Source organism: Fringilla coelebs (assembly GCF_963513975.1).
Source record: "Fringilla coelebs genome assembly, chromosome: 2".
In the NCBI taxonomy this organism is placed as follows: Eukaryota; Metazoa; Chordata; class Aves; order Passeriformes; family Fringillidae; genus Fringilla; species Fringilla coelebs.
In genome coordinates, this window is record NC_140029.1 from 14,372,426 (window position 1) to 14,391,618 (window position 19,193).

The 19,193-nt window shown below is 48.0% G+C and overlaps 1 protein-coding gene across 1 annotated transcript in view; it reads right to left on the minus strand.

Moving 5' to 3' along the window:
• PTCHD1 (patched domain containing 1) overlaps nucleotides 1-14,703 on the minus strand; it is a gene marked incomplete at its 3' end in the record, with an annotated part of 32,729 nt that extends 18,026 nt beyond the window's left edge. The window contains exons 1-2 of the mRNA XM_084201403.1: nucleotides 14,338-14,703; nucleotides 1,575-2,235 (exon numbers count right to left, since the gene is read on the minus strand). Coding sequence (XP_084057529.1) covers nucleotides 1,575-2,235; nucleotides 14,338-14,688 — 1,012 coding nt within the window. The 5' untranslated portion in view covers nucleotides 14,689-14,703. The remainder of the gene's footprint in view (nucleotides 1-1,574; nucleotides 2,236-14,337) is intronic.
• Nucleotides 14,704-19,193: the final 4,490 nt, after the last annotated feature.

Genomic DNA, 19,193 nt, shown 5'->3' on the forward strand with positions numbered 1-19,193 from the left:
GACTTTAGACTGCGTTTCTGCTACTCTTGTAACACACCAAAAAATCCCCTCCTATCTAAAGTTACACTTAATATACACTACTTAGTTTGAGGAATTGAATTTTATAATACATGAACAGGCATAAAAACCCAGCAAAGAAACCAGAGACTCAGGTCAGAAAGATACTCTTTTTTTGACTCTTTCTGTTGCTGCATTTCCTCTACATTACAATGTAGTTTAATTTTCATGGATGTCACCTGAAAATGACAGCCGATGTAATGTAGCTGGATTCTGTTTGTCACTGAATATAGTCTGTATGTTAACTGGTAGTGTGATGCACTGAAGCATAGTCTTTAATTAAAGTGCAACAATACCACAGTGCAGCAGCACTACAGTACTGGCACGGCACAGGAACCTGGTGCTGGATATAAAAATAGCTGTGCTCAAAACTTGTCATATCACTACATGATGTGACTAAGTCAGTGGAGACACTCTTACACTTGAAACCTGAAGGATTACTGAACACTGATTTTCAGCTGGGGAAGCTGTGATCAAATCAATGCATGTATTATTCTCCACAAATGAATAATGGCGTGAACAAGGACATATTAAACACCTACAGTGCACAAAGCTTTTCACACTGGTTAGGAACCAAAAACAAACAAAGAGGCTGTGAACTCTCCAGAGCTCTTGTTTTGTCTCCCATGAAGTCTTCCTGCCTCTTTGGGTACAATATGCAGAATTCCCACAAATGCCTTGGTGCCAGCAGGAGAGGGCTCTGACTTTGGTTTGGGAGCAAGATGACCAGACTGCTCTCCTCCCCTTTCCTACCCTTGATGAAAACAAAACAAAATAAACTGAAATCACTCCCTACTCCAAAGTGAGTGAAGGTGGTACCAAACCCAGGGAGATAAAGATGTCTCTCTCTGCTGGCACAGGAGCCAGGGAGCAGCCAGTGCCATTCCCTCCATAACCCTCTGCCGTGGGATGTGCTGGTGCTGAGCTTGCAGGCACATCCCTGGCCAGGAGTGCCAAAGTTCTCACCCCAGGGCTGTGAAACTCTCCCTACAATTGCTCAGCCAACACAAGGACTTCTGGAGAAATGCAACCCAGAACCAACCACTGCTCTTATCCCACAGGGAGACACCTGCCAAGCCAGAACAGCATCGCCCTGGTCTCCAAAGGAGCCAGCACTCCCTAAATGCCCAACATGGGCAGCCCTTTGATTTGCCAGCACACCTGATGCTGTCAGTGTTGCATGGGGACCACTGTAAAGGTCTCCCTCCAAAACCAGAATCAAACATCCGCAGAGAAGCAGCAGCTGGGCTCCCTCTCTGCAAAAGGCACATCCTTGTTCCTTGCTACTGCACAGGCTCCACATCCCACAGCATTGTGCTATGCCACACTGGAGCCCCAGGCATGATTTTAACATCCAGGCACCATAAAAACAGTTTAGGGAAAGAGGCAGTGTGGATTTGTCATGGGGCAGTGCTGCAGGAATGAGACAACAGGAACCATGCAGTGATGCTTGTCTGCTTGCTGGGAAATGCATCAGGGAGGCACAAACACACGAAAGAGAGAGAGGAGATAGTTACCTAACATGACGAAGGGGATTCCCAGGAAGGTGGAATTGTATTTCCCACCAGTGAGATTGATGATCCCAGCAGCAGTCAGGGTGGCAAGGGTCACTGTCAGCAATCCCAGCAGGCCAAGCCAGGGTTTGCTGCGGACACAATCCTGCATGGAGCAGCAGAGAATGGCCAGGGTGACCACAAGGACCAAGCTCGTGATCAGGTAGCGTTCTGACACCCTGCTCGTCTTCTGGAAATCCTCCTTCAGCGAAGAGGAAGTGAAAGGATACATTTTGACTTTCCTGTTGGATTTCTGGAAAAGTTCAACAGTGTCACAAAAAATGGATTCCCACTTCTCTGCCACCATGTCATTCAAGGAGTTGATTGCCTGCAAGTAGTAGGTGAGCTGAATGGCTTCTGCAGACTTCACCCGGTCCTTGCTGTGCACAGTAACCCCACCGAGCTGATGCCCATTGTACACTTCCCTGCCATCCTTTAAGTGAGTAATCGGATAAGTGATTGCAAAATTAGTTCGATTAGAAGAACGAGCAGCCTTTAATTCCTCCAGTACATGCACTATGTCGTCCACTATGCATGTCTTGTCATTGTTCAGGATACATATATGGGCAAACGTGTAATTGAAACCAGGTCTTTGAACTTGGATCCTGGTCACTGCAGAGTGCAACTACAAGGGAAAGAGAAATCACACACGTTATTCACCAGTTCATCTCGCACAGCAGCAGCCAGAACGACAGCAGGTCCTCACCAGCGTCCCTTTTCTATTTCATCTAAGCAACAACAACAAAAGTTCTGGTGACTGCAGTATTAATAGCACACTCATTGCAAAAAAAAAAAGAAAAAAAAAGGAAACATGCATCAAATCAGCAGTATTATTCCCCTGTGTCCTTTGCTGGTAACTCTGGTATAATATGATGTGCGTATGTGCCACGTGCAGCTGCTGTTTGGCCTCTCTAAATGAGTAAACTCAACAGGTCCAGCTAAAGCCCAACCATGTCCAGGGACACTGTTGTGCTCAGGATTGCCCAATCACCCTCTCAAGAGATCAACTTGAAGTACAGAAGGCAGAAGAGCACCATGACCAGCTGTGCCACCTGTGCAGGACGCGCTGCCAGCCCGCCAGTGCAGGGGACCAGCACAGGCCACAGCTTCATGTCCTGCCTATAGAGACTGCTGGCACAGCAGGGAAAAGAGATCTGGCAATAATTAATTTGCCCTCTTTTCTCCTCCCTCTTTCCCCCATCAAATTCCCAGTAGTCTGAGAACAGGAAGCAATGGCAGAGACAGACCCTGGTTTTCTCTTGCTCTCTCTGAGAGGTTCTGTTAATTAGTGAGGGTCCCTTAAATTTAGGATTTGTAGGTTATTTAGGTCTAGCAGGTCTTAGTGCATCTTCCATTTTGTTTCTCATCCTTCTGAAATTTGCCACGCCTGAGCTCTGACCCCAAAAATATTCAGTTATTTTTGAGCATCAGAAAGGCAGAAAAAATTACCATTTCTTCTTGAAAAATACTGAAAACTCTTGCAACCTTTTCTGAATCCATTTTAGTCAACATAGAAGAAACAAGGAATTTAAAATATGGCAAAAGGATAGCCCTAATAGGGTAAGGTTACAATGTTTTTCAAAAATAAAATATTGAGTTTGCTAATGTGTATCACTCTGTCTGATGATTAACACTGTTTGAAAAAGAGAAGATAGCATATGGGAGAGCAGTAGAGCTTATACAGTCTTGTGGGGGCAAAGGAAAAGATGTCTAATAATCCTGGCTAACCTCCTGTATCTGTTGAAACTAAACAGTCATAGTGACTTTTGTGTGATATTTGAGACTGACTTGCAGCACTCCACTCAGCTACCCTTCCCCTCCTAATCTATATGGTACGATCAACCTGATTGTTTTGTGAGTCCATTGCACACTCTGTGATGGGGATAAATTTAGTTATGTTGCCTCCATTCCACAGGATAATGTGACATCATATAGACAAAGACTACAACATTCCTATATGCTCATCTTGTTTCTCTAGCAGCTTGGGGGTGTATTTTTCCACCTTTGAGTAGTTTTAATTTTTTTGACAGAAATAACAGCTCAATACCGACATTAGGAAGATAAGTTTGAGAAGTGAACTGAACTAACAAATCTTTGCACAGTACTGTGAGAACACAATACCTGGCCATGGTTAGAAGCAAAATTTTCCATTGTGGTGGGAGAAAAAAATGTAACTGTCTGTGCAACAGATTAGGGTCTTTTGCACAACTTTCTTCTAAAACAAAACAAAATAAAATATTTGCAGGAACATGACAAAGAAATGAACCTCTATGGGGAATACTTCCCATCTTTTCAGTTTGAAGTTGCAAAGTTCTGCTGTTTTGGGGTACAAATTCTATTGTAAGTGACTACAGTTTGGGGAAAATGCCCTGATTTACCAGATCAAAGACAGATATCTGATTTTAATTTTTTTGCAATGGGAGCTACTGAATGGTTTTCATTGACAACAGCTATAAAACAAGATGTCACATAAAGAAGCACAGCTGAGGGAAACCAGGAGGAATAGAAGGAATTTCCTGCCTTTATTAGATTCACAATACAACTCCTTCAGAGAGGATCTACGGAGTGACACAATGCAGAAGAAACTAAACTGACATGCAACTTTTATCAACAGTGTTTGTTGCTATTTACCCACCCTGCCTCACTGCAGCATTTGCTTCCTTCCACATCTGAAGCACTTTTAATATTTCAGTTATAAAATAACCTCATCTATTACTTCATCTTTAGTGAAAGGCTAGAAGCTAAATGTCATACCTAAAATACTCCTTTCCTCTTGGAAATGATCGTTTCAGGCTGAGGAGCTTGTTCTGCAGCAGTGGCCTGGTGCTTCCGAGACCGCGCTGGGCTGGAGCAGGCGCTGCGTGGGGAGGACCTGCCCATCCCACCTCCCAGCAATGGGGCTTGGGGGAAGAGAGGGAGGCAGGCAGACAGCTCTGTGTCCTGGCACGTCCTGGCAGCTGAGCAGCCCCCGGAGCTGGCTGCAGGCTTGTGCAGTTTAGAGCAGCTATGAGATATATTCTGAGCTCTGCCAATGGCCACAATGTTTGGTCTCAAATTGGCGGCAAACAGCCAAAGAAGAGGAAAGCTTGCCATTCCCTCCATCCCAACAAAGGATGCTGAGAACTGCACCAGCATGCCCAAGGATTAAGCACTGGGAATTCTGACCCAGACTTTCCTTCTCAAGAAAACACATGACTTTATCTGCACTTTTTCCAGACCAAATGCTAGGAAAGCCCTCTGCTGCCTCAGTGCAGGGCAGGGTGTGCTGCAGCATGGCTGCAGGCTCTCTCTCCTTTCTCATTTTGCTTGCCTATGGCAGCCTGTGAGCCACAGGATGCTGCCTCCTCCCTGATGAGAGCTGCAGTCCCATGGCACTCTCCTTTCTGCTGCCATGCTGGGAATTCAGCTGTGCCACAGTCATAACCCTGGGTGAATGGTTTCCACAGAAAACAAAAGCTCTGTGAGCTTACAAGGGCACATCCTGTGAGTTCACAGGATTCACAGTCTGCAATTTGGCTTGCCTATGGTACACCAGGAGGTACCCCAGGAAACTTCAGTCTCATGGTAAAGGCTGTTGTGTGATGGGGACAACATTAACAATATGCTAATGCATAATGCATATTGCACTCCTCAGTGCAGAGGATTCTAATAGCAAGTAACCACTGAACTTGGAATAAACCTGGCACCTAGTCCTGGGACAAATGACTGACTACCAGATCCTCACTTATCCAGCTGTTCTTATCCTTACAGATCCTATTAGGAAAAAGGGGAATTCAAAGGAGTAACAAAATCTGAATGAATGGTTCTTCTTGAAGGGAGACATGCACTGCTTGCTCATCAGTCCCAGCTTTTTCAGCTAGCTAACAGTGCAAGGAACCAAAAAGCAGCTCACTGCTGAGATGCCAGAGCACTGCAGCATCAGAACTGCACAGCACCACCTAAGCTCTCTCACCACGGTGGCAGACAGTCTCTGAAAGTGTTCAGACCTGAAATAATAACATCCACTTCTTCCTTCTGCCATTGTTTAAACAGTGACCATTGCTTGGACTTCCCCTCTCCCTTCTGAAAATGGTATTTGTGTGTCCTGCACCACCTTAGAGATTTCTAGAACTGTGTTTTCCTTTAGTCTTTAGTCATTTGCATTTGGTAACATCTTGGTCTTGGTCTTTGCTTACTTTAAGTCCCATGCTCACTTGGTTATTTATTTTAGACAGAGAGGAATGATGGCTCCAACACGGAGACAAATCCCTTGCAGCAAATATCTCCAGGTGAGGGCTGTACTGGTCTCACACCTCCCCACCAAGATCTGTTTAAGCCTGTGGCATAGCTGACAGATGAGAGGTGGTGAAATTGCACTTCTCTGACAGCTGGTTCTGCCCATGGGCCCAGGAGGGGACGCCAGGAAGCAAAAATCCTTCCACTTATCCTCGGCTATGCCACAGAGAGCCACGGCTGGAAGTTCTTCAAACTGTTTTACTTTTGCTGGTCCTCCTACCTCTGCCACCAGCACAGGAAGACAGGTGCTGGGAACCAGAGCCCCTCAGTAGGGTCAGTTTGGGTGCCCTGGGATGGCCAAGCCCCACACTGGGCTCTATGAGCCAGCTCTCCACTGTTCAGAGCTTGGCACAACTTTCAGCAGTGCCATCAAAGCTGAGCCTGAAGGCAAAAGGGTTGTACTTGGGGATGTATGGTCAGGACAGAAAAGAAAGCTTGTTTTTATTCTTAAGTCCCTGCAAAAGATGCAGGAAGCTACAAGAAGGGGTGAGAAAAACCTGTACCTCTTTGCTTTGTCAAAAAATCCTTTAATTCAAAAGTGAGAAGGTATTACCAGAATTGTGTTAATTTAATCAGGTAACAAAGACGTCTGCAGCCTCCCTGTGAAGGAAACAGATCCCTTCCCAGCAGGGATGGGTTAGAAACTGCTGATTCATCTGCACAATGGTCCAATCCCAGAAATCCTTTAAATTTATATTACATAATTTCCTACCCCAATCAAATCTATGGGCAAAGGGGATGAGGACCCAACCACCAGCGTTCCACTTGGATCTCGCCTTGCTGGTGGCACAGCTTTGCTCCCAGGGAAACTCCACAGTGACAGCCACAGCAAAATGCAGTGGGACCATTCAGTCTTTAACAAGCTCCCATGCCCAGCTCATGAAAACACATCCTGACTCTCTTGGTAGCTGGGTCAGTGACAGGCACCATTTCTAATCATAAGGATGTGTACAACTACCTCCTGCTTATCATATATACCTCAAAAATATGTTTGGTTTTGCTGCTGAGCAGTGATATGTGGTGTTTATAGAGGACATCACTCATTGTAAGGACTCAACTATACTTTGTACTTGACATACAATGAATGGCCAATGAGACAAAACTGGCTAGAATTATGGATGTCCTCCTGCACTGCCAATGATCTGGCAGGCAGACGTGCTTTACTCTCAGGAGCATCATCTTTGCAAAGCCATACTACTTTGCTGTTGCTGCTAATTATTTGACTTATTTAGTCTTGCAGTCTTCATCTGATGGTTCAAATCCAATATTAGCTTCGTTCTTCAGTGTTGCCACTCTTAGAATATTTTTGCTGTCATTTTCACCAAGTTTGTTTTTTCTGAGTCCTGGAGCCTGAAGTATTCCAATTTTTTTTAAAATCACAGCTTTCATAAAAAAAAAAAAAACTAAACTCATGATTATTGAGGAAAGACTGAGAAGGCTCTGAACTCATTACCTATTACTGTTTAAAATTTTATTACTGTTTTGGATTCAAGACGGAAAAACTAGAAAGCAGGATGAAGACAATAATTTTAAATATACACTTCATTTTTATGAGAAGATGGTTTACTCTTTTAGTAATTTTTACAGGTAACTTGTGCCAAGGAAAATGAGGAGGAGAAAATGCCTTTAATGGGTAGCTATAAATTTCTCCACTTCTTCTATGATCTCAGTAATGTCTGGCATTTCATACCTTTGCAGTGTACTTTTTTATTCACGTCAAGAGGTGGCCTCAGTCAAAACGTAAAAAGGTTATGAGAGGGAAAAGACTTGCACAGCTTCCAGCTTAATTTACAAAAAATCCCCACGGTGGGTTCTGCAGATAGGGGCAGAATGAAACTTTCAAGAGTGCATTTTCATCAGAAGGTGCAGAGAGGGAGGGCAAGGGAGCCCCTGGCCAGGCTGTGCCTGCCGTCAGTCCGAGGCCGTGGGTCCAGGGCAGGGGTTCAAAGAGGGTGGTGGGCAGTGGCCTCCTGACCATGCCAGCCTAGCAAGGGATGAGGAGCGTGCACACAGCCAACAGAGGAAGCCAACAGATCCTAATGGCTTGGGATAAACATCAGAAGTCACAGCTGGAGAGCAAGCAGCAAGGATCGCTATGAGTAGTTTGGCTCTTTTTCTCAGTCCTACAATCAGGTTTCCTGAAGAGATGCTAAGATACTAATTATGCACGGGATTTATTTTTGCAACTAATTTTTTCAGCTGTCCAAAACACAAGGATTTATCTTTTCTCCAAACAATTTTCAGAAAAATAAAATCTAAAAATTGTTCAAACTACAAGTCAGCAACTGAGGGACAACTATTAGTGCTCGAAGTGGCAGATGTGCGTACATTTACATTTCCATCTGTCTTCTTGGTAGCTACAGAAAATCGCTAGATATGATTTTTCTTTTCTAATCTGAAGTGGAGAAGCTTTTCTAATCAATACCATCTTAATTCTGACACCTTGTAAATCTGCCTGAATTTGTTCCACCGAGAGAAGCCCACTCTGTTTTTTGGGCTGACTGCTGCTGGATGACAGGACACCCGGGCAGCAGAAACCTCCCCGTGCAGTCTGGTGTGTGGCAACAAGATCAATTTTTCATGATGGGGAAAAAAGAATAAAACTTCACTCCAGCGTCTGATCTTGCATCGGTTCCACCACGGGTGGCTTTCTCCATGCACTTCAGATGTCTCCATGAACACCCTTCCATCTTTATACTGCTTCTCAGGGGGCTCTTACCAAGCAGAAGCCTGGGAACAGCCTGCAGGGAAACCTTAATAGCTGCAGGTTCACAGCCCACAGTCTCAGTTAACAACTCTGCTCCTCCTTCTGTCTTTCAATAAGAAAGAGGGGGTTCTCTGGCTGTAAACCCCAATTTAAAGGCAGGGCCTTGTCACAGCCTTTAGGAAGTACAAATGTGGTCAATGGGAAGGCCTGGCAGCTCTCCCTCAGCCCTGTGACACTGCCTGGGGGTGGCCTGGTCTCGGTGGCTGTGACGCACAGATGTCCCTGGTCTCTGATGCCTGCCCTGTCCACTTGTGTGCTCTCCTTGAGGGGTGATGCTCCCAGCACACACAACACATCCAGCCACCCATTGAAAACACCGGTCCTCCATGTGTTCTGTTTGCTAGAGGAGAAGAAAAGTCTGACCTTCCAAGGCAGGAAAGGCAAGGCAACACGGGATGCTGGGCATTCCAAGCACGGGCTGCTCGGCTGGCAGCAGCGCAGGGTGGTAGGAAGCATCACACCATGGAGAGAAGCAGGAGGGAGAGCAGAGGGGCCCTGTCCTGGCTGGTGCTACTGGAGCAGGGCCAGGGGGTGGTGGGCACCAGGGGGATGTGATCATCCTCCCAGGCACAGGCAACTTTAGGACTTCTGCTCCAGGCACTGCCCAGTGCCTGCGGTAGAGACCAAACCCTCTTGCCTGCAGGAATCACTCTGAGGAGCTGCTGCTGCTGACACTGGGAGCTCAGGGGGGGTTCTGCACACACTTCCACACTGTCCTTGCAACCTGCTATTTACCTTCCCTCCTCCTTGGCTGTGCCCGGCTCTTACCTGCGTATCTTAATTCTCATCTGTTTTCGCATAAGATACATTTTAGCCCTGCAGCATTGTGCTGCTATGACAACAGGCTTGCACTTCTGCTGCTTTCACACCCTTGTTTTTCTTGTATTAGGACTCTTCCCCTCATCTTACAGCCTTGCTCTAAAGACATGACTTCATCCTTTATTTTGTTTTCAGCAGAATGCACTGTATGTTCTATTGACTGCTTCCCAAGAAGTGTTTTTAGTGCCTGACCTACCCTGAGAAGGTGGAGAACTACTACATCCATTGCTAGATCCACATCTGACTGCCTGCGTCCAGGCATTCAGGAGTAGCCAAAAGTTTCTAAAAAAAGGATACCTGGTGTTAGTCAGGATTGCAACAGACCCAGCTTTCAATCACAACCCACTTCTACTGACTTTGGAAGTAACGGTTTGAGTGTGCCATGTTTGTACAGCAAAGCAATTGGGAATACCACAGACAAGGGAACGTGGTTATTTCTAAACACGGTTGTTTCCTCCACGAATTTCCTCACACGTACAAAGTAAGCGAGGAAATCCGTGAGGACCGTAGTCAGAGCGTGCCAACACACACGTTAACAGGAACAGAATAATTAGGGAGCAGAGAGAGGAAATAAAACCCCAGCAAGTATGAGGTCTGCAAGATTTTGAAGCTAAACTGTTTTGTTCTGCAGCATTCAGAAGTTCTGAAGTTCTTAAATCAATGTGTCCTTAAACAGAAATACCTGACTTTACTTCATTTGTGCGCACAAATACATATTTAGTCAGTTACCTAGATCAAATAATGGCCAGTTTAGGAGAGAAGCAATCTATAAGCATTACAAATCTGTAGTTAGTAAAGGTTTCTTTAAGAAAAAAACCCTTGTCATCTACAGATTTTTATAGAAGGAAACTGCAAATACAATCCCCTTCAGTAAGGCGTGTTACATTTCAATCCCTTTTCATCTTTATGTCTTGACATCTTAAGTGGAGTTTTTGCCAAAAAAATATTAGTACTGTGTTATTGTTATAAACACAGTAATGGAAGAGAAAATATTTTTCTGCAAAAAAAAGGTAAATCTTTAATTTAAAAAACTCTTTAGTATGGTGCAGTTAACTCACTGTAAGCACACAGGAATAAACAGAATCAGAAGGATCAGCATCTCAAATTCTGTCTAAGTTAGAATGTATTTTCTGAGGTTCAAAAATCTGTCTAGGTCTGTATTCCCATGAGTTTGTATAACTTTAACCTAACAAGTCTCTCACTGCAAGGGAAAATATCACCATGAAATTATATGGGGGCTGTTCTAACACTATTTTTAGGTGGGATTCTAGGTTTTCTTAGAGAATTTCTATGGACTTTATATAAATCATCTGAACCTCTGCATGATGGTCCACACCAAGTATCCCAATTATTTTTGCTTTTCTAAGCACTCCTTGGAAATACAGGGGTAAAAGCACACTTTCTTCATTTACGGGTTTTTGCTCCTACCTCTCTCTCTCTCAAAAGACAAATCTTGAGGAAGAAATGTCCTGCACAACAACAGTACAGGATGCCAGTTCCCTATGCTCAGCTATAGAGCAGGTAAAAATTTTACTGCAGCAAGTAAAATTTCATTATTGTCCTCCCACGATATCTCAGTCTCAGGATGCATCTCTTCCATATCTGAGATTCTACCCAGGCTTTTTATTGGAACACCTATTCAAGACCAGAGACTGAGGATATGTTTAGATTTCTCCCTTCTGCAAATGACAATGGCAGCTGGAAACGCAATGTTGGGATGGCAGGCCTAGAATGGTGCAAGCACTTACAGGGAGCTCTGAGAACGATGGATAGAGATTTCCACAAAAATAAGAAATAAAAGAGTACTTGGCATCGTCTCAAAACCAAAACTATTCTATAAGGGAGCCACACACCTCTCTGCCAAGGAGGAGAGCCCCTGTGTGGAGCAGCTTGTGCGTCCAGCAGGACCTGGGGCTGTGCTGGGAGCGGCCGGCGTGGCGCTGGCAGATGTGCGCTGGCAGCGGGAGCCCTCCAGCAGCTCCTGCTCTGGGAGAGCTGCCTGAGCCCTGGGCTGAGACAGTTCTGAGGCTGGGCCCTGCCCAGAATCTCCTCCCAGCCAGCAGCAAGGGATCGTGCAGCCCTGGCAATGGTGACTCGTCAGCCTGGTAAAGTGCCCACCAGGAACTGCACTAAGCTAACTGGTGTTTTAGACATGTCACCATAAGAGTAATTTCATTGAATAATGAACTGACTTGAACGCTAGACTGATGAACTTTTGACAGGACCGTCTATGTTTCGGTTTCAACCGCTCAGAGCCCAAAACTTTGTATCCCTTTACTGAGGAACAGTAACAGAAGCTGACTTCTTCCTCTGCCTAGATCAGGGAAAATCCCCTTTCCTTAGGGGACATACCAGGGAAGAGGTAGATGCTCAAGGCTCATTCTTTTCCCTCTTTGGCAGATGAAGTGGGATATGGCAGGTAAGGAAACCATCAAGATGTGCTGCAAGAGAATCCAGCATCTGCCTGGGGCAACCGTCCTCCTGTGTCTCCCATCCTCCTGCTTGTGGGTGGAGATGCAGCAACAGCCACGTGGGAGGAGCCAGCGTCCAACCTGACATTTATCCGAAGCAAAACCTCTCCCTTGGGGAGGTCATCCTCCAGAAAAGGAAAGATAAGGAAAAGCTGCCATGTAGGTTCTCTGCCCTGCCTGTGTTTACATGGCAGCTTCAGAAATGTGAGTGGGATTTACTCTGTGGTTTCACCCAGGGCACCTATTTACAAGCACAGTCCTTTGAGCTGGTTGGCTCTGGACTGCAGCTGGGGCTGCCTTTGCTCCCTTCTCCCTTTCATGCAACCAAATGTGTACAGGAAAGCCTTGATGGCCACCTTTTTCTTCCTCCTTCCCTTGGTGGGCCCTGTTAACACCAGATGATGTAGGCCTGCATCACCACAGAGATAACAATATTGGGAGCTAGGAGCCCTCCCTCCTGGTTTGCTGTTCTGTGGCCCATGGGACGGGCCATCCACAGGGTTGGACAAGCAGCTGCCTGAGCCGGCCTCTGCCCACAGACAGAAGCATAATCAGGACAAGGAACTTAATTCATTCTACACAAAACATATTGGAACTAACTAGATAAGTAAAGAGTTGGAAATAACGTATCAGACACATCTGACAATGTCTAAACAATCAAATGGAAATAGCGTTCATTATCTCACTAAAAGAAAAATAATATTATTTTTAGTGAATTCTGTCTATTAAAAATGGGGCTGTGTTAAATACTGACAGAACTTTAAGTTATACCTCTTTTGCTGACATGATAAATCTTATGAAGAAGTTTGCCTGCAGAAAGCTTCTGAGTACCATTTATTTGTGTGTCACTCTGCTATTGATAAAACTACAGATCTCCAGAGAAAGCAGTACAGAGAAAAAAATCCATTATCATTATTATCCTATGACTGAGTAAATGTGCATATACTGGATGCAAATGCAACTCACAGTGCAAGAAAGTGAAGGAATGAAAATAATTTCTCTGGAGTTTTCTCATTCGCCAGTAACATTGCTGTTACTGCACTTAGTGAGTCGACACTCATTAAATGTTTGCTCATTACTGTTGGGTAATATGTCAAAAAGAAAACAGAAAATACTGTGTGGCTCTGTACCACAGCTCTGTATGTGCCTACAGTGGAAATAAAATAGAAATAAATTCACTGTAACAGTTATTTCATTGTTTAGTAAAGAGGGAGGTCTCCCTGAAGTCTCTTATAATAGGTGTTTGCATCTGTTTTTTTCATTTTAGAAGAGACACTCCTTGAAGCGATAAAGAAGAATTAACATTGGCTTTTCTATGGGCTGACAGTTTGACATTGAGAGGGAAAAAAACCCAAACCAATGCTGAAATCTTGTGGGCTTCCACAAGGCAACAGCAAAAATGTGCAGGACTGAGCTAACCACACCTCTGCTTATTTTAAAATGTTCCTTTCCTTTTTCTTGAGTGAACTTGACCCTCTTAACACTCAAGTTTTTGCATCTATCATCCCTGTTTTTCTTTCCAAGATTGCTCAAAACTACTGGGGCATAAACTAGAGTACCAGCTTCAAGAAGCACAGGTTTCTGACATGTTATGATATATAGCACAGTGAGATGTCCTGTCAGATTGTGACTCGCACACTCCGTGCTGCTCAAGTGGGAAGATGCTGCCCGCTCTAACTTGAACCGGCAGCACAGGCTGCACCATGCCTGCAGTCTACAGCTGGGCTGGATTTTCTCTTCATCTATGAAACCGGTGGTGGTGGGCTGGGAGTGGAGGGGAAAAAAACACTACCCACTAAAAATAAGCTGCTGAGTTATGTCATTTGCCTCGCTGAGCAGTGAGAAGAAGGTTTTATGGTACCCCTCTACCATGCAGAAGTGCAGTCCAGACACAGCAGCAGCCCCCCAAACCATTCTCGGCAGCCTGATAGACTGGTACCTAACTGTTTTTGAAGTTTGAGTTTATGAAAGCCCGAGTCGCCTTAACTCGGGAGCACAACTGCCACGCGAGTAGAAAGACACCAAAAAAATTATTTAAGCAAGCCAGACTGCCCTTCTCGCTCACCCAAAGCAAATAAAAGCAAAACGGGGAAAAAAGAAAATGATGAGGGGTGGGGGGTGGGGAAAAAAAAAAAAAAAAAAAAAAAAAGGACGAAGAGAGCGGAGCCCGCGGCGCGGGCGGGGAGCGCGGTGCCGGCTTCCCGCGGCGGGCTGGCGTCCCAACTGTTGCAGGGAGGTGACCGGGAAGCTGCGGTGGCAGCGCCCGTGCCGGGCGGGCAGAGCACGGCATGCGCGGGTGGGTCCGTGCCGGCGGGCAGGTGCGGGGAGCGGGACGGGATGCGGAGCTCCGGGCCAGGCTAGCGATGCTCGCGGCCGGGGGACCCGCCGGGGTTACCTTGAGGATGAGATCGGTGTGGTGCTGGTCCAGCATGTTGGCCTTGCGGAAGGAGGTGATGATCACCCGGCCGTACCTCCCAGGCGTCTGCAGGTCGGAGTAGAGCCGGTGCTTGGAGCGGTTCACCGGGAAGAGGCTGTCCACCAGGTTCCTCTCGATCTTGGCCAGGCTGTGCGTGGGGGCCAGGAGGTGCTCCACGCTCTCCTCCACCTGGTAGCGGCTGAAGCTGGCGCCCAGCAGGATGGAGATGAGCACGGGTGCCGAGGCGAAGAACACCGGGTGGCTGGCGACGAAGTGGCCGAGCCGGGAGAAGGACGTCCCCAGCCCCCTGTGCAAGACCTGCCGCAACATCCTAGTGCGGAGGGCGCGCAGGAGAGCGAGCGCCGCGCCGGGGCCCCCGCAGCTCCCCCACGGCCCCCTCAAGACCATGGGGCAGCCCCGCCGGGCGCCGCCTCCCCGCCGGCCGCGGCTGCGGGCGGCCGGGGGCCGCCGCCGCGCGTGTGCGTGTGTGTGCGGTGTGTGTGCGCGCCCGCCCGCCCGTGTGCGTGCGCGGGGCGGCTCGGGCGCTCGTCCTCCCGCAACGCCGCCGTGCCCGAGAGGAGTTCCCAGCCCCTCGGTGCCTGACTTCCCAACCCGCCGCCCCTCGCAGCGGAGCGGCGGCGCGGACCGCCGGAGGGTGTGTGTGGGGGGGCAGCCCCGCCGCCGCCCCGCCGCGGGAAGGGGAAGGGGCAAGCGCCGCTCCCCGCCCCCGCCGCGGAGTTTGCGCGGGAGCGGGGCTGCCCGCAGACTGCTGACTAATCCCCCGGCCGCGGCAGGCGAGGCGGGGCGGGCGCGCAAAGCCCTCCGCGGCGCCCCCGCCGCCGCCGCCCTCCGCCCAGGGGCGCGGGGCCACGCCGGGCGGCGCCGAGCACGGGGCGGCGGGCGCAGCGCCGCGCCTCCCGCCGGGGCCGCCCGCCGGCCGCGCTCGGGACGCCGCGGCGCGCCCCGCCCCGCCCGGCCCCGCCCGCCGCCGCCGGCACCGCCGCCCCCGGGACGACGGGGCAGCGCAGGCTGCCCGCGGCCCCGACGGGCGGGCGGCGGGCCGCGGAACGGCCGCCGGCCGTGGAGGGGGAGTCGGGTGTGTTTCGTGGGGGGCTTTGTCGCGGGAACCCGCCGCCAGAAACGTCCGGGCGCTTCCCCCGGCGACTTGGGCCGGCCGCGTCCCGGGGTGCTCGACGGCGCGCCCCGCGGTCCCGCCGCACGGCTACCGCGGCGGCGCCGGCAGCGCGGCGCGGCACAGCCCGCCGGCCCCGCGCGGCCCGAGTGGGCATGTGCGAGCGCCGCACATGCCCATTAGGGAAAGCGGGTGCCGGCGGCGAGACTGTCCCTGCCCGTCTCACGGTCCCCGGCCACCCGGCATGGTCTCCGGAGCCGCCCCGGGCTGCCCCGGCAGTGCCCCGCGCGGGGAGCCCCGACACCTGCCGGAACCGCGGCGTGCCCGGGGAGCGCTGCCGCTCCCCTCAGCGCGAACCGGCAACCCCGGCGGCGTGTGGATGAGCGCGCTGCCCACCTGTGTGTGGAACAGACCGGATGCGATTCGGGGGCACGGCCTGGTTTTTAAACACAAATTGTATTGAAATGGCAGAAAGGAGCACAAGTGCTCTTGCTGTTGGCATATTTGGGCACGCTGATTAGTAGCGTTGCTCTCTGCCCCAGGCTGCTACTTTCCATTCTGAGGTGTTGGTAATGGGAGTCCACTTACTACCCAGGCTGGTGGTTTTACAAATCTGAGAAAAGGAAGTTTCTGTTTGACAGCTGTTACATGTATTGCTGCATAAAACGGCAGTGGCTCCCTGTTTTGGTTGTTGATAGGCTGACAGTCATCCTCCCTTTTACATTTCAGTAGTGTCTGACCTAAGCTAATGTTTTGTCATGGACGCTTCATGCACAAAATCTTGACATCATTCCTGTCTCCTCACAGCTAGGTCACACAGCTTGAATGCTAAACTTTTTCCATGTTTCACTTGTAATGTGGCAAGCGAGTGGCTCGATTGAGCATGGCCAAGGTCAGAACCAGCATCTTGTGGTTCTTCTGGGTTTCATGTCCAAGGCCAGGAATCCCTCCAAGAGTGATCTACCCGTGAGGTCAGTGCAGCTGCATCTACAGTGCCCAGTGCAGGGATGCTGGGGTTTGTAACATGATCCTGCCCCTGCTCGGTTCCACTCTCACAGAGGTGGATCCCCACTGCTTGTATCAGTCCTACATAAGTTTAAGAAAGAGAATCTAATTTGACTATATTTTAAAGAACATTTCAAATGTGGACATAGAAACAAAAGCACAAACTCTGTCTCCACAAATAGGAGTGGAATGGACCTGAGTTTAGGTGACTGTTCACTATTAGGTCAGGCTTAGAGCCCAGGTCTCTGGTCTCCCAGTCCAGCACTTTCCCCTCACTGCCATGCCTGTACACAGATCTGAACACAGGCTTACTCACTTCTGTGTGTCGGGGGAACGTCAGGATGTGCCTAGTGCTCTACATCATTAGCAACAAGTAAAGAACTTTTGTCATTGCTGCAGGCAGTATCATCTCCGCTGTTTTTTTGGGTCTCCATTAAAGATATTTTATCATTATTAAAAAGGAAGGGAGATTATTAATTGTTTCAGTAACCATCCATTGGCCAATTCACAGCTCTCCAGGGTATCTCAGGAAAACTAGTTTGAGAATCTGACATCTAGCTCAGTTCTCAGCACATTAACTTTGGCAAGCTATAGGTGACCCCAGGAAGACTCAAAGAAGAATTTGAATTTAACAATATATATGCACTTTTGCAGGGGCATAGAGGAAAAAGCTGATGCATCAGCAATTCTTTTGGATATTCCTCTGTCTTCCAGAGCAGTGTCAGTTTAACTGCCTGTTGTAACCAGCATCAGGCTGCACTGTTAGCTACAGTGGAAATGATGTCTTTCCAAAGAGAGCCATAGGATTTCACTCCACAAAATTCTTCTTTCCTTTGGCCCAAAGAATTGCCCTGCCTTTGACTCTGGGGTTGTCTGTGGGGAGGAACATATGGGGGAATGTTGACATGTGCTACTGGAGCTCAGCTGTGTGTGCTGGAGCTGCACTGAGTACATTACAATTCTGCAAGCACCCTTTGGATCTTCCCAAGCCAGCAGGGAAACCTGCATGCTCCTGTCTTTGCAGGTGGTGAAATCACCTTGTTACTGAGCATCGTTGCTCTAGCTCTCCAGAAATTGCCGTCCAAATGCATTCTGTGGGATTGTGGTTGTCAGGAGGGGAACAGCTGGACACCTCCCACAGCACTCTGTGAAGACCAAAGCCTGGTGAGCTCTCGCCTGTGTTGTAGGGGAGAGCTGGCAGCACGTGCTGCACAGCGAGCACTGAGCTTCCCCTGCTCTGCATCTCTTCTGGAGCAAATGGAAGGGTAGGATTTCTGTCACGTATGTGTGCCACTCTGCCACGGCTCTGAATGGCGCTTTACAAAATAGATAATGATGTCTCGTTTCTCCAGAGAGTTTCCAAACTAAATTAACAGAGAATGATGGGAAGAGATGGCCGTACAATGAGGTGCAGATGCTGGGAATAGGGATAATGAGGGGGGAACAATATGATTATGTCCTTTCAAAGCAGACGCCTCAGGGTAGCTACTTTTGGGGGCAGAGTATAAAAGGGAGATGGGGAAGATGTGACTCAAAGGCAGCATCTGCACAGGGTTCCAGTCTGCTCTCAAGAGCAGATTTGTCTGCTGGGCAGCATTTGTTGACTCTCAGATCCCTGCAAAAAGACTGTCTTGACCCACGCTCAGAAGCTCTCAAACAGATCATGTGGATTAGCATGAGGCCATAGTGTCAGTCCCAGGGCCTGAAAGACCTTGGTGGGCTGAAGCAGCCCACAGCCCAGGCCAGAGGGCTTTAGTGCAAGAAAATAAAGGAATGAAAATAATTTCTCTGGAGTTTTCTCATTCGCCAGTAACATTGCTGTTACTGCACTTAGTGAGTCGACACTCATTAAATGTTTGCTCAGTACTGTTAGGTAATATGTCAAAAAGAAAACAGAAAATACTGTGTGGCTCTGTACCACAGCTCTGTATGTGCCTAGAGTGGAAATAAAATAGAAATAAATTCACTGTAACAGTTATTTCATTGTTTAGTAAAGAGGGAGGTCTCCCTGAAGTCTCTTATAATAGGTGTTTGCATCTGTTTTTTCATTTTAGAAGAGACACTCCTTGAAGCGATAAAGAAGAATTAACATTGGCTTTTCTATGGGATGGCTTTAGGATGACTTGAACGTCCAGAAATGAGCATATCTTTATGCATCTGCTCAAATCTAGTTACAATGGGATATTTTAGAACTAATGTGAGAGGAAGAAGTTGACAAGGTTTTATTTAAATTAACTTCTTTTTCCTAACTCCCCAAAAGTGTTCCAATGAAAGAAAAAACTGAGAGAAGTGATGGAGGAGGGCATTCCTGATGAGTAACTTCAGATGAGTGAAGAGGGCCTAGGGGAAAGGAAAGGTGTCAGGAGCAGCTGGGATGGCTGTGGGAGGTATGCAGAGAATCAGGATTTTGCATTGTTTAGTTAGGCATGAGGAACCACAGAAGATATTTTAGGAGCATGTGCAGGGGATTTAGTGCTGCGAATGGGGATGCTTTTTGCAACAGGGCACTGAGCAAAGTGTAATGCAGGTTCCAGCTGGAGCTTGGAGAGAATGAGGTTACCCACAGTGAGGAGATGGTAACAAAGATTTTTTTAAAGGGAACTAAGAAGAAAAATTTCAAGGAGAGTTTAATAATTATGGTTAGACTTTTAAGGGTTGCAAAACCTTTTTTATGGACATTGGTTATGTTGTGCCCATT